The sequence below is a fragment of the Carcharodon carcharias genome, chromosome 16 (genome assembly GCF_017639515.1).
Source record: "Carcharodon carcharias isolate sCarCar2 chromosome 16, sCarCar2.pri, whole genome shotgun sequence".
NCBI lineage: Eukaryota > Metazoa > Chordata > Chondrichthyes > Lamniformes > Lamnidae > Carcharodon > Carcharodon carcharias.
Genome location: NC_054482.1, coordinates 89,951,379 through 89,972,318, shown reverse-complemented (window position 1 = coordinate 89,972,318; position 20,940 = coordinate 89,951,379). Strand labels below are relative to the sequence as shown.

The window sequence follows — 20,940 nt, the reverse complement described above, 5'->3', positions numbered from 1 at the left end:
ACACTCCTCAGTCATCGTGGTCTGCTCAGATGCGATGGTCAGAGGAGCAGCTGCCATCATCAGGTGTGCCCTGAGAGGAGCTCCCAAGTGCATGGAACTGCAGGACATCCACCATCATGAGGTTGGACTGGACCAGAGATGGACCGGATGCCAGCAGAGTCACTAGGTGCCTCATCCATCTCTCTCATTGCTAGTGACCTTTTCTTTATTCGTTCATGGGATGTGGGCGTTACTGGATAGGCTGGCATTTATTGCCTTATTGCCCTTGTTCAGAGGGCATTTTAAGAGTAAACCACATTGCTGTGAGTCTGGAGTCACATATAGGCCAGACCAGGTAAGGAAAGCAGATTTCCTTCCCTATTGGACATTAGTGAACCAGATGGGTTTTTACTACAATCGGCAATGATTTCATAGTCGTTATCAAGCTTTTTATTCCAGATTTTTACTGAATTCAAATTTCACCATCTGTCATTATCACCCTGGGACTCTGGAATACTAGTCAGTGACAATAACATGATGCCACCACCTCCCCCCTGGTGAGGTCACTGCCTGTTGTGGGCTCACAGGTCTGAATGTAACCCCAGAAACCTCTGATTGGGTTCCTGGACCTGCCTGTCCATTAGAGTCGCCATTCTCTGTATGGAGGAAACCGTGTGTTCAGAGCTCTGGGCTAACACAATGCTCATGCTCCACATGGACTTCTCCAAAACAGAGATCATGCCACACAGACCCTCAGGGATTCTGCCAGATCTTCACGTGAATCCCGCCGGACATCCAGCATTTGCCGCCTTATAGATGACTCCAGAGGCTCACCATCTGCCTCTGGCTCAGCATCGCCCTGGCCGCTCTGACTGCCGGCACCCTGGGGACAATCTACCTCTGTCAGCTCCTCAAGTGACATGCCTTCCCCAGTGTGCACTGCCAGCTGCTTTGAAATGCTTATGCCCACCGACATGCCTGGGTCTGCGCTGGTGCAGAGGGAGGATGTGACACGGGTGCATCATGGGTTGCAGGTCACCCTCTGATGCCAAGGAAGGGTCCCAGGGTCTTTCTGCGGTCTAGAGGATGTTCCACCTGAGAGAGGGAGAGTATATGTAAGTCTCGAGCAGCATTACGAACTCAGATTGCATGCAGTCTGGCTGCTTCTCAGGATGGACATCTGTCTGAGCAAAGACATCTGATTGGAAGATTAGTGGATTTCACCTGTCAGTCTTACAGCTACTGCCCTACACTCATACCCTCCCCCAACCTCTTCCTTGTCCACTGGACTCTTAACCTCCTCTGAAACCCCTGCCTCTCCATGACCAGTGGACCTGGCTCCTCGGCCTGACTTAGTAACAACTGATTAAGGAAACCCCACTACCCATTTATCTTCGCTCCTTGGTACTGTGACTCCTTTTGTCCTGGTAAGGACAACAGTGCTTTCATTAGTCCCCCCTCTACATGCCAGAACATACCAGTCTCCCCGCCAAAGACACAGATTCAGGTGTCCATCACATTGCAGCATTTCACCCTCACATACGTGCCAGCCATCCTGCCTACTCACATGCAGTCTTTATCGGCGCAGGAAGTTGTGCAAAATTAAGCTCAATGCTTCACACACAGGTGCCCCAATAAGTGCTGTCACACACAAACACATCTTTCCACATTTACAAGGGGAATTAGTACTCACCCTGGCAGAGTGCAGAAGGTCTTCTCACCCACCCCCAATCCCCCCTATTGGGGCTGAGCCTCTCTCAGCACGCTTTTCATGCTGGCTGGAAGTTAATTAGCCATCTAGTGCGAAACCACTGTAAGGAGCTGATCACGGGTGGGACCGGATTTCACATCACTGATTGCATTCACCCAACGAGTCTAAAATTCAGGCCCAGGACTTGGAACCTGGGGACTGCTTGTAGTCTCAGTCCTCAATCCTCAGTCCTGACCACTGTTGGCATTGGTGCTGCTGGGACTGCAGAGCTGCTGACCAATCAAATTGGTTGTCAGCTCTCCGAGGAGCCACTGCAAGTCTTTGTCTTTGTTTGGCATTTTGGACACACAGATGATTTGCCCAATAAAGACATGTGCATCGCCTTTAATGCTGTGATGTTTGCTGTTTGACTGTCCATAATTGTCCCACAGGTATACCTTCTGCATGTGTCCACTCAGAAGTGGCAGTGCAGGAGTCACCTGAGACAGAACAGAGACATTAACTGATATACAGCCTTGCCCACCACAGCCAATGCTGCTGCCTGGTCCTATTGCCAGGTACTGGGTTTACACTCATGCCTTGCCACATGTAAGCTCCTAGAGTCAGTACATTGTGGTGCACCTACCTTGCTGGATCTCATAAGGTCATTCACACTCTTGTGGCACTGCAGTCAGGGTTTAGGGATGATCCCATGGCTGTTGACCTCCTCTGAAATCTCCATCCAGGCTTCTTAGTCTGGGAGGCAGGCCTCTCCTCCTGTCCTGTGGGAAGAGAACCTCCCACTTGACTGAGCAGCATACATGGGAACCTGCATGGAGGTACCAATAAACAGTGGGGTCACCCTGGACCTTGCCTCAACCATTATTGCACAGGCCTGCTTTCTGCTGCTGGCCCTTTCAATCTTCTTTGTTGCTGCAACAATTCAAAAGAGCGTTGGTAGCCCTTTAAAGATGACAGTGAATTGGTCAGGTGCCACATCATGCCACTTCAGAGTCTGTCACCTGCACAAATGGCAACATTACCCACCTCTGGCACCAACTGTGGGCATCGTTGAAAGATTCAGCCCAGTGATTATAGCCCAATGATCTACATAATTACTCTGGGAAATAAATCTTACATTCAGAGCAAATATAAATGATGGACACCCAAAAAGAAAGAGTAGATATTCCAACTCTACTTGGCAGCTGCTTAATATAACGCAGTCCTGCTTGGATCATCAGGCTGTCTCAGGAGTCTGAACCTGCACACGTGAACACATTTTCTTTGGTGGGTCACTGTGCAAATTGATGTGGATTGCTATCTTTTATATTGCATTTTGGACTACTCTTCTATTGGGTTTATTTCCTTAGGTATGAAAGAAATTTGCACTCCTGAGATGGTTGTGTTCTAGCAGTTGGCCAGTTGACTCGCTATCTAAAAGTTATTCATCATGGTAAGTTGTGAAAATGAGATCAACGAAGATGGTACCAGCAAAAGAAGACTATGAAGCTTGCCATTTTATTGTTTAAAAACCAATTTAGTGTCCTAGCCTGGCCTACTTGTGATTTGAATCCTATATTGCTGTTGACTCTTACTGTCCCTGAAATGGACTGACCACCCAATCCTTTATAAGAACAATCACTAACTAGGAACTGGACAATAAATGAGGCCATACATACTATCAATTAGCCTGTACAACATAAATTGTTTACTACTTTTACAAAATAACATATCACAGATTCACCAAAATGATTCTGGGGCTAAATTATTGGAACAGGCTGCATATATGAGGGCCAGGATTTTCCGATCTCATCCTCTGTAGGACCCGAAATTCCTGGCCAAGGTTAATGGGCCTATGACTGGTCCGTCAAATTTTCTGTCCTGCCGTGAAGATTCCTGCCGTTGGGGGGACTGGAAAATCCTGCCTAATATTCCCTTGAAAATAGAAGACTAAAGGGTCATCTAATTGAGGTTTTTAAAATGAAGAGAGAAGTTGATAGACACTTAAGAAAAAACTACTTCCTTTGGTGGGGGAGCCCACAGGGGGGAATAACTTTAAAATTAAATCTAGGCCATTCAGGGTGATGTCAGGAAGCCTATTTTTTCACAATGGGTGGGGGAAATCTGGAACATTCTCCCCAAATTCAGTTGAGGCTAGGCCAATTGAAAATTTCAAAACTGAGATCGATTGTTTTTTGTTAAACATGGATGTTAAGGATTGCGGAATGAAAATGGATAGAGTTAAGATTCAGATCAGCCATGATCTAATTGAATGGCAGAATGGGTTCAAGGCGCTGAATGGGCTCCCCCTGTAGCTATATCCCCAACAAATCAAACAGACTTCACAGGTTCACTTGAGGGGAACCAAAGGGAAGTTCTGCATGATGAAACGCCAATCAACACACAAATTGATTTCTTTATTTGTAAATCTTTTTATTGAACATAAAAATATTTTACATAATTGATTCATTTGAGATAAAAGTTTTTTGACAAAGAAACCAATTCAGTGAAACATATGTTCTAAGTGACCCAGCATGCAATGCAGTTGTAAGCAGAAATTCCGAATACTTGACACAAGAATCACCTTTACAATTGAATTGATTGATCATGGGGGAAATGACTGCAGTTTGTTCATAAATTACAGGTAAACAATAGACACTTAATTCACTATCATAAATCAAGAATTGCAGTAGTTATGCTCACATTCTGCAATGCCCACATACTGTGTTAGAACTTGGACATGCTATGTCGGGCATGGCAGGTTCCACCAGCAAATCCCCACAAGCCAACTTCCTGATCACAGTCCAGTCATCCGAAAAAGGATTTTAGATCTTCCGACAGAGAAATTGAGGTTAAATTCCTGACAACGCAGTGTCTGGATGGTACATACAAATTCAAATTTTCCAGATGGTGAGTTAGCTGAGCTTAGTAGGGGTGTTACAAATGGCCACAGTGGCATCGAGTTAGACAGAGAATAATCTGCTAGTGTTCTGATTCATGATGGCTGTCCAGTAGCCCCTGCTGAACCTGCATTGCATGTGTGGCTGTAAGATGAGGACAGAATTGAAGTCAACTCTGTTGATCTCTGTGGCAAAATAGATTGCCAACCTACCTATTTGACTCTTTACGGGCAGGAAGAACCAAACAGCAACTGATGACTGCAGAACTATGCGAGCAGTCAACACTGTCAGGAGTGCTTGGGAGAAAATTTCGAGGGTTTTTAAAAAAAAAAATCAGTTGAATACACACATTGGGCATGTCTGCTGCCTGTCTCTAAATTTTCTCTCTCAATGTTGTGCGACTTTCGAACTCCCTGCCTCAGAAGGTGGTGGAGGCAGGGTCATTGAATATTTTTAAGCCAGAGGTAGATTCTTGTTAAGCAAGGGAATCAAAGTTTATCAGGGATAAATGGGAATGTGGAAATTGAAACACAAAAAGGTCAGCCATGATCTTATTGAATGGCGGAGCAGCCTTGAAAGGCTGAAAAGTCCACTCCTGTTCCTAATTCATATGTTCTTATGTCTCATTGGTCATTTATAGAGAAAAATTGACAGAGGCTTGGTAGTGGGTCATTCTTCTGCCTCCTCAATTATAGGCTGCCTAGGCTGAAGTTGGGTTTTGAGGTGTAGTGGGTAGTGTCGCTGCCTCTAAGCCAGAAGCTCTGGGTTGAGTTCCACCCCAAGACTTGATGGCCTTGGAAAGTGCACATTTAATGGGGCCAAGCAGGTTGATTATCAACATGTAAATCCTTCCAGCAGGCCAATGGCAGGTGGTAAGAGTCTACCTCATGTGTCTCTAGGCTGAGTAAGAGAACCAAGAAGAAGTCTGGAGAGGGAAGGAAGCAAATTATTGCAAGTACTTCCACAAAAATAACTGGTTTTGATTCAGACTGCTGTGGGCCAGGAACTGCTAAATATTTTCTGCATTTCCATAATGACTACATCTTCATACTGGTCTTGTGCCAGTCTCTGGTATGGACTAGATAGTGTTGACATAAAAACAGTGATTACATTTCAGAAGTTATCAAGAAAAGTATAAATACTGGAGATACTAGAAATCTGAAACAAAAATACAAAATGCTAATAACATGCAGCAGGTCAGTCATGTGTGGAGAGAACTAGAATTTGTCATGTTAACATTTATGTTCTCCTGAGAGGTGCTATATGACCTGGGGTGTGTTTTCAGCTTTCTGTTCTTATTCCAAAGATATTTCCTTAGTTGTGAAGTGCTTTGTGATGTCTTGATAATACAATAAGGTCTTTATTTACATACTGGCACCCCGGCCATTCTCCAGTAAATCCTGGATAGAATTTACAAATTGATGTCATTGCCAGTTTCTGATAAGATCAGTCTCTGATGAGGCATTTATATTCCACTTTACTGCTAGTGATTGGTAAGGGCTGCTTAGTTAGAAATGCTAACTTCTAATGCTTAAGATCTGGATTCGTTGTCAATCAGGGTGTATTTAAGTATCTGTACTGCCTCCATAACAAGGTTACAAAACTACCCCCTTCGACTTTGCTTTGTGTGTTGCATTTGTGATTTAATGTGTGGCTGGATATTAATGTTGATTAATTTTAAAAACTGGACCATTTTGCTTTCACATTTTCTAAGAGTGGAATTTAATGTAGGTGATGGGGTTCTCACCCGCTGGCTGGACAGCCCTAAGTTGCCTCTTTTTAGGAAGGACTGCCACATTAAATGCCAATCAGGCACTTAACCAGGCAATGACGGCCTTTCCTGGGATCAAGGATCCTGGGAGTGGGGGTCCCTCCCACAGAGAGCTGCTGGCCAATCAGAGGTCCTCATTGCTTGGCAGCGCAGTAGCAGGCGGTCACTGCTGCTGGTAATGCCTGAGACCCAGGATCGCTGAGGGGCCCAGGCCACAGGTGAGTGATGGCAGGAAGGGAATCACAGGGGCGTGGTGGGGGAGGCAGGGATCGACAGCTAGGGCAGGGGGATGTCTCTCAGCGGGAACCTCCTCCCGATACTGGGTCTCTCAATCAGGCACTGGGTTCCTTCGAAGAAGGGAACCGCCCTGTGGAAGCACGCAAGCAACCCTGATAGGGATGGCTTTTTGGGCTTCCCGCATGGCGAGTTCCCTGCCCCAGTAGCAGCAGGTTGAAACTCTTGTGGGCAATAATTAGTGGACTTAATTGGGGCAGATGCAGGACGGCATGAAGGCAGCCTGCCACCCTCCCACCCAATTAAATGCAACCTCCCCCCCACCCCCACAGGGGAGGACATTAAATTCTGTCCCTAAAATCTAAGTTTTCAAAACGGAAACATTATGGGGCCCGTTTTGAATTTTGGGTGATGGTTCGCAAACCATGGACACATCACTGACTCAGAGCCTCATTAAGGCTGGGCTGGCGAGCTGCATTCAAGTTAAACAGGACCTACCAAAACTGGGTCTCCCAGCCGGCAAAAAGGTAAATGCTTGAGGGAGGGGAGGCACAACCACAGATTGGGAGTCTCAGAGCGACTGTAGCCCTTATTCATGTGGAATCCAGAGGAGTCCTCCTGGCCCCACAAAAATAATATCAAACTTACTCTGGCTGGACCTCTTCTCCATTTTAGCCCATGGGAAATTATCCAAGCCTGCCATTTCCAAACCAAAGTGACTATCATAGGACCCCAATTAATATATCAAAACAGGTGGGCACTAGAAGTGTTCAATCAGTAGGTCTCTTACAAATCAATAGCTTCTTTCTCAGGGCTAATGTGGAATTGATGCTACTAATCCCATTTTGAGGCCATTATCATCCTGTTAATGTTAAGCAATACAAGTTAAAACTGATCCCTATCAGTCTCAGTTATACACAACTAGTCACCTGAATGACTTGGTTGGATTGTGGAATAGAGCCTTAAGGTTAATTCAGATGCCTTAACATTGCTTATACATCCAGATAACTTTGCCTCGGTGTTCAACACTCCATTTAAAATTGTGACAATAGTTTATTTGCCATAAGCGAGATTGAAGCTTGCTACTTTCAAAATGTATATATGAATGTCCAATACTTTCTAAAAAAATAAATTTCCTTTTAAATACTTTTTTCTGAAACGCACGATGAAGGTGTACTTAAAGTGCAATTCAAAATGTCAAACGTTCTCCTCTCCTGGCTCAGGGCAGTGTTGTTTTGTGCGCTGACATCTGATATTGTAGTTTCCTGTAGCATTGTGCATAAGATGGCTTTAGTCTGTGGGGGAGTTTCGGAGAGAGTCTTAGTGAGGCCAGTGTGATTCTTATGAGGGATACTGAAAGGGTGAGCTGCATCCTCCCACACTTGCTGATTTGTGAAGTCTGTGAACGAATGAGTCATAGCACCAGCTCTGTGGTCGGCTGCCCCATGCAACACTTTGCCTTCGTCTTTTCCTTGTAGTGAGGCATAGCTGGTGGTAATACTGTTGGCATATGAGAGTGGCGTATGCTGGCCACTTGTCCAACCCACCCTGCGTGTCTGGCCATCCCTTGCAGCACCCACCGTTCGTTTCAGCCGCTCGCACCCCATTGTAAGAAGCTTTTTGCGGCAGAGGATGTACACCCAGGGATCCAGGATTGGATTGAATGAGGCAAAACGGATGGCCAGGAGGTCGCCACGGTAGTCCAGTTTCTCACCCACCCGGATCTGTGCAGGGCCATACAGCTGATTCACAAAAATGCGTATCTGATTTTAAAAAAAACATTAATTTAATATACTAAATCTCACAATCTATTTGAGTATTACACAAATCAGTAAATATGGTTTCCCTTCCAATTAACCAGGTTCTGTTCTTTTTAATTGCTGTTTATCTGCAGAATCTTTCCATCCTGATAGAAAGTCATGGACCTCAAATGTTGACTGATCGACTACTCCACAGTTGCTGCTTAAGCTGCTGGGTATTTCCAATTGCTGGATCCCCCACTATCAACACACTGGGGGCTTTCATTGATCAGAAACTGGACTGGACCAGCCATGTAAGTATTACATGACTACAAGAGCAGATCAGAGGCTGGGAATTCTGCAGTGAGCACCTCACCTTCTGTCTCCCCAAAGCCTGTCCACCATCTACAAGGCACAAGTCAGAAGTGTGATGGAATACTCTCCACTTGCCTGGATGAGTGCAGCTCCAACAACGCAACAAAATCAAAACCATTCAGGACCAAGCAGCCTGCTTGGTCAACACTCTATCCACTACCATAAACACTTACTCACTCCACCACTCAGGCAGAGTAGCAGCAGTGTGTACCAGATACAAGATGCACTGTGGTAACTTGCCAAGTCTCCTTAGACAGCAACTTTCAAACCCACAACCTCTACCACCTTTTTTTTTTCACCATGCTTGTCCCAATCTGTTGTCTCTAAAAGTTTCTCTACCACTGGCGTTAGGCTGACTGGCCTGTGGTTATCTGATTGATCCCTTTTCCTATTTTGAACAGGAGTCTAACTTCTATAATCCTTCAACCCTCTAGCATCACTTCCAAATCTAAGAACAAGGGCAGCATGGGGGCACCACCACCTGCAAGTTCCCCTCAAAGCCACACTCCACCCTGACTTGAAATTCACTGTCACTGGATCAAAATCCAGGGACAGAATTTTTCCCTCGTTGGGTGGGCTCGGCAGGGGCAGTTGGAAAGCCAACCGCAATTGGCTCTGCACCGTGTTTTCATGTGGACTGGCCAATTAAGGCCGGCCCTGCATGGATCGTGAGCGGCAGCGCTGAGCGCTACCTGTGTGGGCGCACACCTGCTGCGAAAGGTAAAATTCTGGCCCTGGAACCTCCTTCCTAATAGGACTGGTGTACCTGCACCAGATGGACTGCAGCAGTTCAAGAAGGCGGCTTACCATCACCAAGGGCAATTATGGTTGAGCAATAAATGTTGGCCTAGCCAGCGATGCCAACCTCACATGAAAGAATTAAAAAAAACAACAATTTTTTCTGTGATTTTATTTTAAAGGACTAAATTGTTTAATTAAGATGCAATTCACAATTGCAGCATAAACCTGAAATGTTAATTTTGTTACTGATAATAGGGATAGAACTTTACATGAAAACAGAAAATGCTAAAAACATACAATAGTTTCACCATCACCTATAAAGAGAAAAAAAACATTAATGTTTCATTGACCCTGTTAAGGTAAATTTTGCAATTAGTATATATTAGAAAATTGTGACAGCACACACATCATTTTCCAATGTGCACTGGCTAAGCGCAAGGTCCTATTGCAAAATTTACTCTTTTGTCCACTGCCAATTAACACTTCTTTGCAAATGCTGATAGATTGCTGTGCACTTACAGCACTTTTTGTTTTATTTCATTTGCAGTTTCCTTGCTTTTATTTGTGATGGAGCTTTTAGCATTTTGCAAGCAGTTCAAAGTGTGTTTAATACAAATAACTGCTTATTCATTTCGCAGTACCATTATTTTAGAGTCATAATTTATTATTACAATAGGGCTTGAGTAGTTCCGGAAAAGGACAAGAAACAATCAAACATAAAAATACTCAACTGGAAGAGAGTTGATTCCGGTGAGTTGATAAGGAATTTGGTCTAGATGGATTGGAATCAAAGTTGCGCAGGTCAAAGGGTAAGTGGACAGTGGGAGGCCTTCAGAGAGGTGATGGTTTGGGTACAAGTTGGATACATGAGGGGGAAAGGAACGGTATCCAAAAGCTAGGGGTTCCAAAATGACCAACGATATAGAAACAATGAAACTGAAAAAGGAACTTATGATCAATGTGCGGTTCATCATACAGGAGAGAACCAAGCTTAATTTGGAAAGTTCAAGGAGAATGGAAAATGGAAATAAGATGGGCAAAGAGACTGTGTGAAAATAGCATATTTTCTACTGGCAGAAAACTAGTAAACAGAGGGCAAAGAATGATCATAATTTGCAAAGTAACCAGGGATGAAGAAACCAAGTTTATGCAGTGACTTGTTATGATCTAGAATGCACTGCCTTAAAGGGTGATGGAAGCAGATACAATAAAAAAATTTCAAAAGGAAATTGGAGTGCAGAATGTTGCAGCTCTATGGGGAAAGCAAGAGACTGGGAGTAATTGGATAGCGCTTTCAAAGAGCTTGCACATGCATGATGGACTGAATGGCTTCCGTCTGTGCTGTATAATTCTATGATTCTCTGACTTGTGAGTAACATAAAAAAGAAAACAAAAGTCTTTTACAAAGGAAGAGTAAGGCTGATTAGGAACCAAAAAGAGATCTTCCTGTGGAGGCAGAACACATGGCTAAGATACCATGTGAATATTTTGCATTGGACTTCAGAAAAAAAAGGATGCTACCAATGTCACAGTAAAGGAGAAGGTAGTAGACATGTTGGATAGGATAAAAATAAAGAGGAAGTACTTAAAATATTGGCAGCACTCATCCGGTCTGGATGGAATGCATCCTAGATTGCCGAGGGAACTAGGAGTAAAATAACAAATCTCACCACAATCTTCCGCTCCTCCTTAGATTTGGGAGTGGTGCTAGAGGGTTGAAGGATTATAAATGTTAGACTCCTGTTCAAAACAGGGAGAGGGATCAATCAGATAACCACAGGCCAGTGGTTAACGCTGGTGGGAGAGAAACTTTTATAGACAACAGATTGGGACAAGCATGGCAGTCACTTGGAAAAATATGGGTTAATCAATGACAGCCAGCTTGGATTTGTTAAAGGCAAATTGTGTTAGTTAGTTCATTAAAGGATGCAGTCAAGTTAGTCAGAGAAGGCTGATGAGGGTGCTGCTGTTGATATAAGCAAAATACTGCGGATGCTGGAAATCTGAAATAAGAACAGAAAATGCTGGAAAAACTCAGCAGGTTTGGCAGCATATGTGGAGAAACAAAGTTAACATTTTGAGTCCATATGAATCTTCTTCAGAGCAGTGATACGGTGCAGTTGATGTTGTGTACATGGGTGGTGTTTGATAGAGTACCTCATAGTAGACTTGTTAGCAAAATTGAAGCCCAAGGAGAGTGACAATGCAGACAAAAATGCTTAAGAGACAAAAGGCAGGGAGTAATCAACAGTTGTTAATCAGACTGATAGGAAGTACACAGGGGTGTCCCTGCTCTTTTTAAAATATATTAATGACATGGACTTGTGAATGCTGGGCATAATTTCAAAGTTTCAGACCATGCACACCTTGGAAATGTAGTAAACAGTGAAGAAGGTAGGAGTAGCCTTCTGGAGGGCACAGACAGGCTGGTGAAATGGAAAGGCAAGGGACAGATGAAATTCAACTTAGGGAACTGTGAAGTGATGCATTTTCCAAGGTAGAATGAGGAGACATATAAACTAAATGATACAATTGTAAAAAGGGTACATGGACAGAGAGTACTGGGAGTTTATGTCCAGAGATCATCAAAGGTGGCTGGACAAATTGATTAGGCTGTTTAAAAATAGAAATCCTTGACTTTATAAATAGACCACAGAAGCAAAGAAATTATACTAGTCTAGATCATCGGTTTGGCCTTGGCTGGAGGATTGTGACAATTCTGGATGTGACACTTCAGGAAAGATGTCTAGGCCTTTGGAGGGGTTGCGGAGAAGAATTACAAGAATGGTGTCAGTCAGAATCGGCTGTGCACTTCTACACACTCACTCAATCACAATTAGAACTATCTGTGACTTCCTACACAATCACAATCAGAACTGATTGTAAATTTGATATAATTGCAATCAGAATGTGGCACTGTAAACAGCCAATAGACAACTGAAAAGTTTCCATTTTTTTCAGTGGCACATGTATAATTTGTACCTGCATCATTTAATTATATGAACTATAATTATAAGACTGTAAAAATGCTTTTCACAATATGTTTACCAAAATATTCATCCTGAAATAGCTGCGACAGCTACTTTAATCTAATAGGTTCATATATAATATGATATAACTATTCATCCTGAAATGGCAGTGACATCTACTTTAAATCTAATAGATTTCATGCCAGAAATTCAGTTTCTACATGTGTTATAATCTGACAGCTGATGTTTCTATTTAAGCACAGATGTATTTCAGTAGTAATATCAAAATCATGTGTTGGCCTCTTTTTGGTTGGAATATTGTAAATTAAGCTATGTCTAGAGGTAGAGATGGATCTTTCACTTTTTACTTTTGAACATTCAAAACTGAGAATAACAATTTTAAAAAAGAAACGCAAACTGGAGGAACAGCACCTCATCTTCCGGCTAGGCATTTTACAGCCTTCTGCACTGAGTATTGAGTTCAACAATTTTAGACCATGAACTCTCTCCTCCATCCCCACCCCCTTTCTGATCCCCACCCCCTTTTTTCCAACAATTTATATAGATTTTTCTTTTCCTACATATTTCCGTTATTTTTAATTGTATTTCCATCCATTGCTTTATCTCTACCTTTTAGCCTTTTTTGATTCTTTCACCCCAACCCACCCCCACTAGGGCTATCCGTACTTTGCTTGTCCTGCTTTCTACCCTTAATTAGCACATTCTTTAGATAATATCACCACCTTCAACACCTCTTTATCCTTTTGTCTGTGACATCTTTTGGTTATCTCCACCAATCTATCCAGCCCTCTATCCAGCTCTACTTGTCCCACCCTCCCCTTAAACCAGTTTGTGTTTCACCTCTCTTCTATTTTTAGTTAGTTCTGTTGAAGGGTCATTCGGACTTGAAATGTTAACTGTGTCCCTCTCCGCAGATGCTGCCAGACTTGCTGAGTTTTTCCAGGTATTTTTGTTTTTGTTTTAAAAAAGTTTATGTTAGCTGAAATGTGAGTTAGCATTCAAATGGTTCAAATATAAAACAGAGAATTAAAACTCATGAAATTAAAAATACTCAAAATAAAAATTGGGGGAGATGGTGATATAGTGGTAACGTTACTGGGCTAGTAATCCAGAAGCCCAGAATAATACTCTGGGGACATGAGTTCCAGTCCCACCATGGCAGCTGCTGGAATTTGAATTCCACTAATAAAATATGGAATTGAAGGCTAATCTCAGTAATAGTGACCGTGAAACTATCATCAATTGGTGTAAAAACCTGTCTGATTCACTAATGCCCTTAAGGGAAGAAAATCTACTGTCCTTACCTGGTCTGGCCTCCATGTGACTCCAGAACCACAGCAATGTGGTTGACTCTTAAGTAGCCTAGCAAGCCACTCAGTTCAAGGGCAATTAGGAATGGGCACCATAGCTGGTCTTGCCAGTGCCATCCACATTCCATGAAAGAATGAATTTTTAAAAAATGGAAACTTTAATCACATGTGGCTGCTGTCGGTGGGGTCTGTGTCTGTCCAGGTGGCGAAGCAAGGTTGCATTACTCATTGGCGTGGTAAATGAAATTATGGATCCTCTCCAGTATGTCTAGAAACAGCCCCATTTGTCAAGTGCAAACATTTCAATTAAATTACTGATTAATTGCAGTCAGATTGGTGACCAAAAATTCTCTTTTTTTAAAAAATAAAAGTGTTTTACTTTCTTTCTCTCTTCTCACTTACCACCAGTGGGATTGAGCAGACCAGGAAGACGATGGTCATAAGGACCAACAGCCAGAACATCTGCATCTCAGCGGCGGAGGCTGCCAGGTTGGGGAAGCGGCGACCTCTAGAGCTGCCTGTGGCCGCAGCCTCCCCCCTCCCCACGGCCCTCTTCCTCATGCTGACCAGGGTGACACAGACGGACAGGTTGCAGAGGACGGTCACCAGGATCAGGAAAGCGCTGAATCCCCCGTAGATGTAGGTGTAGGAGGCGGACAGCGTGCTGTTGGCTCGCCAATCCAGGAAGCACCAGGTCCCGGGGAAATGCCGAACGTTACTGCCCAGCCCGAAGAAGGGCAGGATGCAGAAGACCAGGTTGAGCAGGTAGGCGCCCATCAGGGCCAGTCTGGCCAGAGCCCTGTCGATGTACTGGCTGTAGAGGAAAGCGTGGTTGATGGCCAGGTAGCGCTCGATGGACATGGTGCACAGGATGGTCATGCCCGCCGAGCCGAAGAAGAGCATGGAGAAGGAGAAGAAGTGGCAGAGCGGCTCTCCCCCCGGCCACTGCTGGGTCAGGTAGGTGGCTATCACCACCGGGCTGGTGCAGCAGGTCCCCAACAAGTCAGTCACCGCCAGCCCGCACACCAGCGTGTAGAAGGTGGTCTCCTTCTGCTCTTTCTTGGAGACACAGAGCACCACGATGGCAATGAGGTTGCCCACCACCCCCACGGCGAACATGCTGGCCGAAGTGACCACATGGCGGGACTTGATGTTTAAAGACACGGCCGAGCCGTTCGTCAAGGTGTCGTTAACTTCCTCCCAGCTCGATTGGTTCAGAGGCTCAGCCATCATGCCGCTCAGCATCCTCCCCAGCAAGGTTTTAATAAGACCACCTTCATTAGGAATGCACAGGAGGAAAAGTTAGACGCTAGAGCGGGTCACTCGTCTGGGCGCAAACACTGAAGGGTAAACCTTTGCCTGTACTCGTCTTCCCCCCCCCCACCACCTCTCTCTCTCTCTCTCTGCTACATCGCTGTCTTGCTCTGCTCGCTGATGTTCTGACTCTCTCACAACGCGCTCTCTTTTTTAAATCCGAAGCTGCCTCCTGCAGGTGACACAAGTGGAGATCACAGACGTCACCGCCTCTCGATGAAGTCGTGAATGTTACAACAGCAGGATGACAGTGTTGCCCGGGTGGGGTCTACTGGGACCTTTCTCCACCTGGAAAGATTGCATTTTCATGTTCCAATGAGGAGTTCAGGAGGAATTTCCTTATCCAGAGAGTGGTTAGAATGTGGAACCCGCACTACAAGGAGTGGTTGAGGCAAATAGCATCGACACATTTGAAGGGAGGCTTAGTAAGTAAACGAAAAAGAAAATAATCAAAGTTTTCGCTGATGGGGTTAAATGAAGGTGGGTGGGAGGAGACAGCGGGGATGTGCAGCATGGGCCAGTTTGGCTGAATGTCCAGTTTTGTGTTAAAAAATCTATATAATTCTAGGACTTCATATTTATAAATAACGTTGTCTATATTATTTTGTGTCAGTTAATGTGGTAAAATTATATTTTAATATTTCTTGCTTAAAGTAAATGACTTTCAATACTCAATTTTGATCACCTTCTCAATATGTTTGTAAAGTCCATCAGGTATTGTTCTGAAATTCATATTTCTTTCCTTTTAATGTTGGCCTCCTTTCTTTGGCTGCAGAACTGACTCCTTTCACCTTTTCAGCGACTGAAGAAAGGTTCAGGTAATTCAGAGCTGGATGAATGTAAGTGTGCAGAGTACATTATTCAGTTTGTATTTAAAGGAGCAGTATTGGAAGTGGACACTAGCGCTTCTGAGCTGAAGTTAATATGCCAAGCTCAGTTTCGGAGATATCAAATTTATAATAAGTTACAGTACATGTTCCTATTAACAGTCGAGAGTACAGTAAACATGCATTGTTTCTCTCCCATTCTTCATTGTTTGCTGTTTAGATACTTTCTCATTTTCTGATTCTGCCCGTAAATTCTGTTTTAATGCATCTTTCCCTTTGCCTTGCTTTTAAATATATTTTTCACAAATATGTGACCTCATTGATCTATGACAGCACAAAGGAATATGTGCCTGCTTGTGCTGTATGCAAGTTACTTTGTGCTCATTTCTATATATTATTCTTCTTGATAGAAACGTTTTTCTAGCATTAATCAGGGATTGCATCACTGCATACAACTTCCTTGCTAGCTGAGGAGGCCAATCATTGCTTGAGGCCCTTCCTGGGAAGCTCTGGGCTGTTGTTCATGGGAAATGTCTGATTGGAAACAGCTTTCAGGAAGACAGCAAGCTATAATTTGCTGTCAAAGTAACAGTGGGGCTGATGGTACTCACCATTATTTATGTGCAAATGCTGCAGCAAATCCATGGGCTATGCCCTTGGGGATAACCAAAAGTTGCTGTCCGAGATGTGCTGCTCCACCGTTAGCTTCCCAAAAACGGCATCTTTCTTCTGGATCACCATTGAAATATATTGAATAGCATGAAGTTGCTGTATTTGCATGGTAGATATGGACTAAACTTGCAACAGAAAGTTAAGTCTTTTTCATTCAAGTCCAAGGATCCTTTTAATGACATGATAAGCGTTGAAGTGTCAATTACTGCCAACAACCCCTATGCCACTGAAAAATACTTATTGCAAGCATGGACTCTCCCTCCTTCAGCTTTGAATTGTTGGAGATATTAAAAATGTAATTTTTCTTCATTTTTCTGCTCTATGCCTTTTTTCTCTCTCCTAATCCAATCTTTCCTTCCTTCTCTTCACTTTGCTTTCTGTACCTCATTCAACATTGAATTAATCTATTGTACTCAAATTTACACTTCCTTCTCAGTCCTTGCACTATTAACTTAACAATCCTTCAATCTGATTGTTTAAGAAGTTATACAGTTGCTTGCCATGTTCACTCAGGTCACAGATGCTCTGTTTCCCTCAATGCAACATTATTAACTCACGCTTTCAGCAACTTGTTGCACAAAAAAATTAAAACCTAAATGTTCATGGGCAAATCTAATAAACGGCAGGTGCCATTAGGTGACCTGCTGCAGCAAATTATGGCCCAAATGTCCCAATGAATGCCTTTGCCAGAAGATTAAGGACAGTAAAAGAACTGCCTTCTTATTAATGTGGTTCCTTGTATTTCCTAAAATTCTGTTACAGACAAGCAAAATTGGCTGGAACACACTTGGCACAATCAGCAGCTTTGCTGTGGTTTACTTAAGGTCAGGCTGACCAGTGAACCCTAACTGAATTGTCAGTGGTAGAGTAAGAAGCTGGGACTTCTATGATACCCTTCCATTTACAATTTCCTCATTGGCAAACATTGCAGGTCAGATTGAAAGTGCTTCTCTGGCCACTGGGAGCTAGGTGTTTTTCTCTTTGTGTTCTGTGAATGTGGACAGAATCTTCCACACAGCTAAGTTTTTTTTCTTGGAATCTCAGACAAATACAATTGCTACTCTTCTGCAAATATTGGGACTGAAATTGAAAATGGAAGGTTATGGCTGTTCTTTCACTGTCGGTGGGTCAAAATCCTGGAACTTCCTCCCTAACAGCACTGTGGGTGTACCTACACCACATGGACTGCAGCAGTTCAAGAAGGCAGCTCACCACCACTGCCTTCTCTAGGGCAATTAGGGGATGGGCAATAAATACTGGCCTGTCCAGCGATGCCCACATCCCATGAATGAAATGAACAAATTTTTAAAAAACTTAAGGTTCATCATTGCCCTTCTCACTTTTCACAACACTTCCACGTTTTGTGTGATCTTCAAATTTTGAAACTGTACACCCAAGTCTAGATCATTAATATAAATCAAGAAAAGTAGTGGTCCTAATACCAATCCCTGAGAACACTAGAGTATAGCTCCCTCCAGTCCAAGAGAAAAATGTTCACCACTACTCTGTTTCCTGTCAATCAGCCAGTTTACTGTCATTTTTGTTCCATCGACTTCAACTTGCTGACAAGTCTGTTGTGTGGCATTTTACTAAATACCACTTGAAAGTCCATGTAGACCACATCAACTGCATTACCCTTTCTGTTACCACTTTGAAAAACTCCATCAGATTAGTTAAACATGATTCTCAGTCAAATTAGTTAAACATGATTTGCCTTTAACAAACTCGTGCTGGCTTTCCTTAATTAATCCTGGTGACTTAATTTTGCCCCAGATTATCATTTTGAAAAGTTTTCCCACCACTGAGGTTAAACTGACTGACCTGTAGTTGCTGGGCTATTATTATATCCTTTTTTGAACAAGGGTGTAACATTTGCAATTCTTCAGTCCTCTGGCACCACCAAGGTATCAAGGAGGATTGGAGGATTACAGGTAGTGCCACTGCAATTTCCACCCTTACTTCCTTCAGTATCCTTGGATACATCTAATCTGGTCCTGGTGACTTACCAACTTTAAGTACAGCCAGCCTCTCTAATACCTCCCTTTGTTAATTTTTTGCACTGTCTCAACTGCCTCCTCTTCCACTACAATGTTGGCAGCAACTTTTTCCTGGGTAAGGACTGATTCAAAGTAGTCATTTAGTACCTCAGCTATGTCGCCTGCCTCCTTGAGTAAATCCCCATTTTCGTTGCTAATTGGCCCTACTCCCCCTTTTACTACCATTTTACTATTTATATGCCTATAGAAAACTTCGGATTCCCTTTAATTTTGGCTGTCAACATTATAACTACTCTGGGTAAAGAATTTTCTCCTCAATTCTCTATTGAATTCATTAGGTCAGAGGCTAAGGAGACCAAAACATATAAATGGAGACTTTGTAAGAATTTGATTTTGTCTTAGTGGGTGTATATTTCCATCAGTTTGTTCTAAGTATTGCAGTTACAAGGTTTATTTTACTATTTATAATGTTTATTAAAAAATAAAGCACTCCTCCCAGGCTGATAGTACAATAGATTGTATTGATTTGTATCTCAATAGTACAAATTTCATCAAGGTCTGTTTATCTTTTAATTGAGTATAGAAGCGTGCAAACAGGGAAAATTGATTGTGCTTTGTCTTGCAAGGAATGTTTCATAGTGGCAAGAAATCTTAAGCTCAAAAGTAGAATTCAAGGAGAAGCAGAGAATATCAAACAATCTCTGAACCATGATCTCCCTCACCCCTGTGCCCTGGTGTAGTATAAGGGTATTGCAAGCGTTAATGTGGGACTGGGAAACAGTAATGCCTACAGTGTGATGTAAAGGGACACATGACCTGAGACAAGGTCAGTTGTGGACAGGACAGAGACCTATGTAGAAGCAAGCATGGAATTATCTCATAGCTTGGGCTATACCCTGTATATATGTACGTAGTTATGCATTATCAATAAACACTTAGGACTGAATTTTACCTTTGGTGGGTGCACCCGATCGGCGGGCCCAAGAAGTGTTGGGGAGTGGACCGCTGACCGCGATCAGCACTCAACTGCGATTTCATGCTGGCTGGCCAATTAACGGCCAGTCAGTGTGAAACACGTGCTGAAATGCTCAGTGTTGCCAGGACGGGTGTGGGAAGAAGGCGGGCAATGACATCACTGTGGACATGGCTGAGGGCTGCGAGAAAGCTCCCTGGAGGCAGACAGCTGCCTTAGGGAGCTGCAGACCTGAAAATCATCACATAAAGGTTTTAAAAGCTGAAAAAAATGTCCATGCATCACAAGCAATCAGCTGAAAATATAGCTGATAAAAATGCTGCCTGCATATTTATTTTTATTTTATCTCATAACAGAAATTTTATCCCACCTTTGGATGAGGTTTGATTAAAAATGCAAAGCCCACCTGGCTGATTCACCCATCCGCCAACCTAAGGCTGGACGAGCAATGAAAAATCAGAGACAATTGTGCTGTTAATGGGCTTAATTGTCCTCTTAATTGTCGGAGGGTGTGCTTCCTACTCTTGCACATGCCCGCCAAGCAAAATATCGTGCGAGTGCTTGATGACGTTGGGATGCTCACCCGACATTTTCTCATGTGATTTAACGCCTCATTAGGTCAGGTATGCGCCTGCCCATGGGAAGTAAAATTCAGCCCTTATTGTTTAACCACGCAAGACTCAGAACATCTCTGTGAGACCTATTGAACATACAACATGCAACATGGTGGCAACGAATGGAAGAACCCTCTGGGAAGCTAGAGCAAAAATTCAAAGCTAGAAAACTAAAGGAGCAGCATTCTGACCTGACTGAAAGCACCTGAAGTGAAGACACAGAAGCAGATCGCCTGAAAGAAGCTCCATTGCAGAATTGAAAGTAGAAAGGCAGAAGAAAAGAAAACTGTGCAGCGGAGGACTCCACAAGATCTTGCAGAGCTCCAGAGTACAGAGTCTAAGGACTTAGCAGGGGTGTGCAAAAAAAAAAACTCGGCTTTAAACCAGGCCTAGTTTAAAAAGCTTCAGTGCTGTAAAAACGTCAGAGCAGCCCATTTCTGAAAGTACCGTGGTTAGTCCGGGTTCAGAATCGATGCCTTACCACATGGTGGCCAACCTCATGGTAGAAAAAATGAAAATGAATCAGAAGGTTTAAAACCCTTAGCCAAAGCTGAGAATCTATTGTAAGATGCCTAAAAATTCTCTGACTTCACAGGAAGGCCCCAAATCACCGATTTAACAAATCACTGCATAAAATGAAACGCCAAGGAGGTTGGGACCACCACTGCTGCGGGAGCCTACCAAAACATAAGAAGTGCAAGAAGACTCTTTCAAAAAAATGGTTACTATGGCACCATATTTAAAACCCGCACATATTTAAAGCAGTACTCACTTGAACTTTAAAGCAACCATGGACAACAAATCAACATTGCCA

At 43.3% G+C, this 20,940-nt stretch overlaps 1 protein-coding gene across 1 annotated transcript; it reads right to left on the bottom strand.

Moving 5' to 3' along the window:
* Window positions 1-1,914: 1,914 nt before the first annotated feature.
* ptger4c (prostaglandin E receptor 4 (subtype EP4) c) lies at window positions 1,915-14,959 on the bottom strand. Its single transcript, XM_041207830.1, has 3 exons — window positions 14,132-14,959; window positions 7,957-8,337; window positions 1,915-2,169 (listed from the first exon to the last, which is right to left on the bottom strand). The coding sequence occupies exons 1-3, from the start codon at window positions 14,957-14,959 to the stop codon at window positions 1,915-1,917; spliced, it is 1,464 nt and encodes a 487-aa protein (XP_041063764.1).
* Window positions 14,960-20,940: the final 5,981 nt, after the last annotated feature.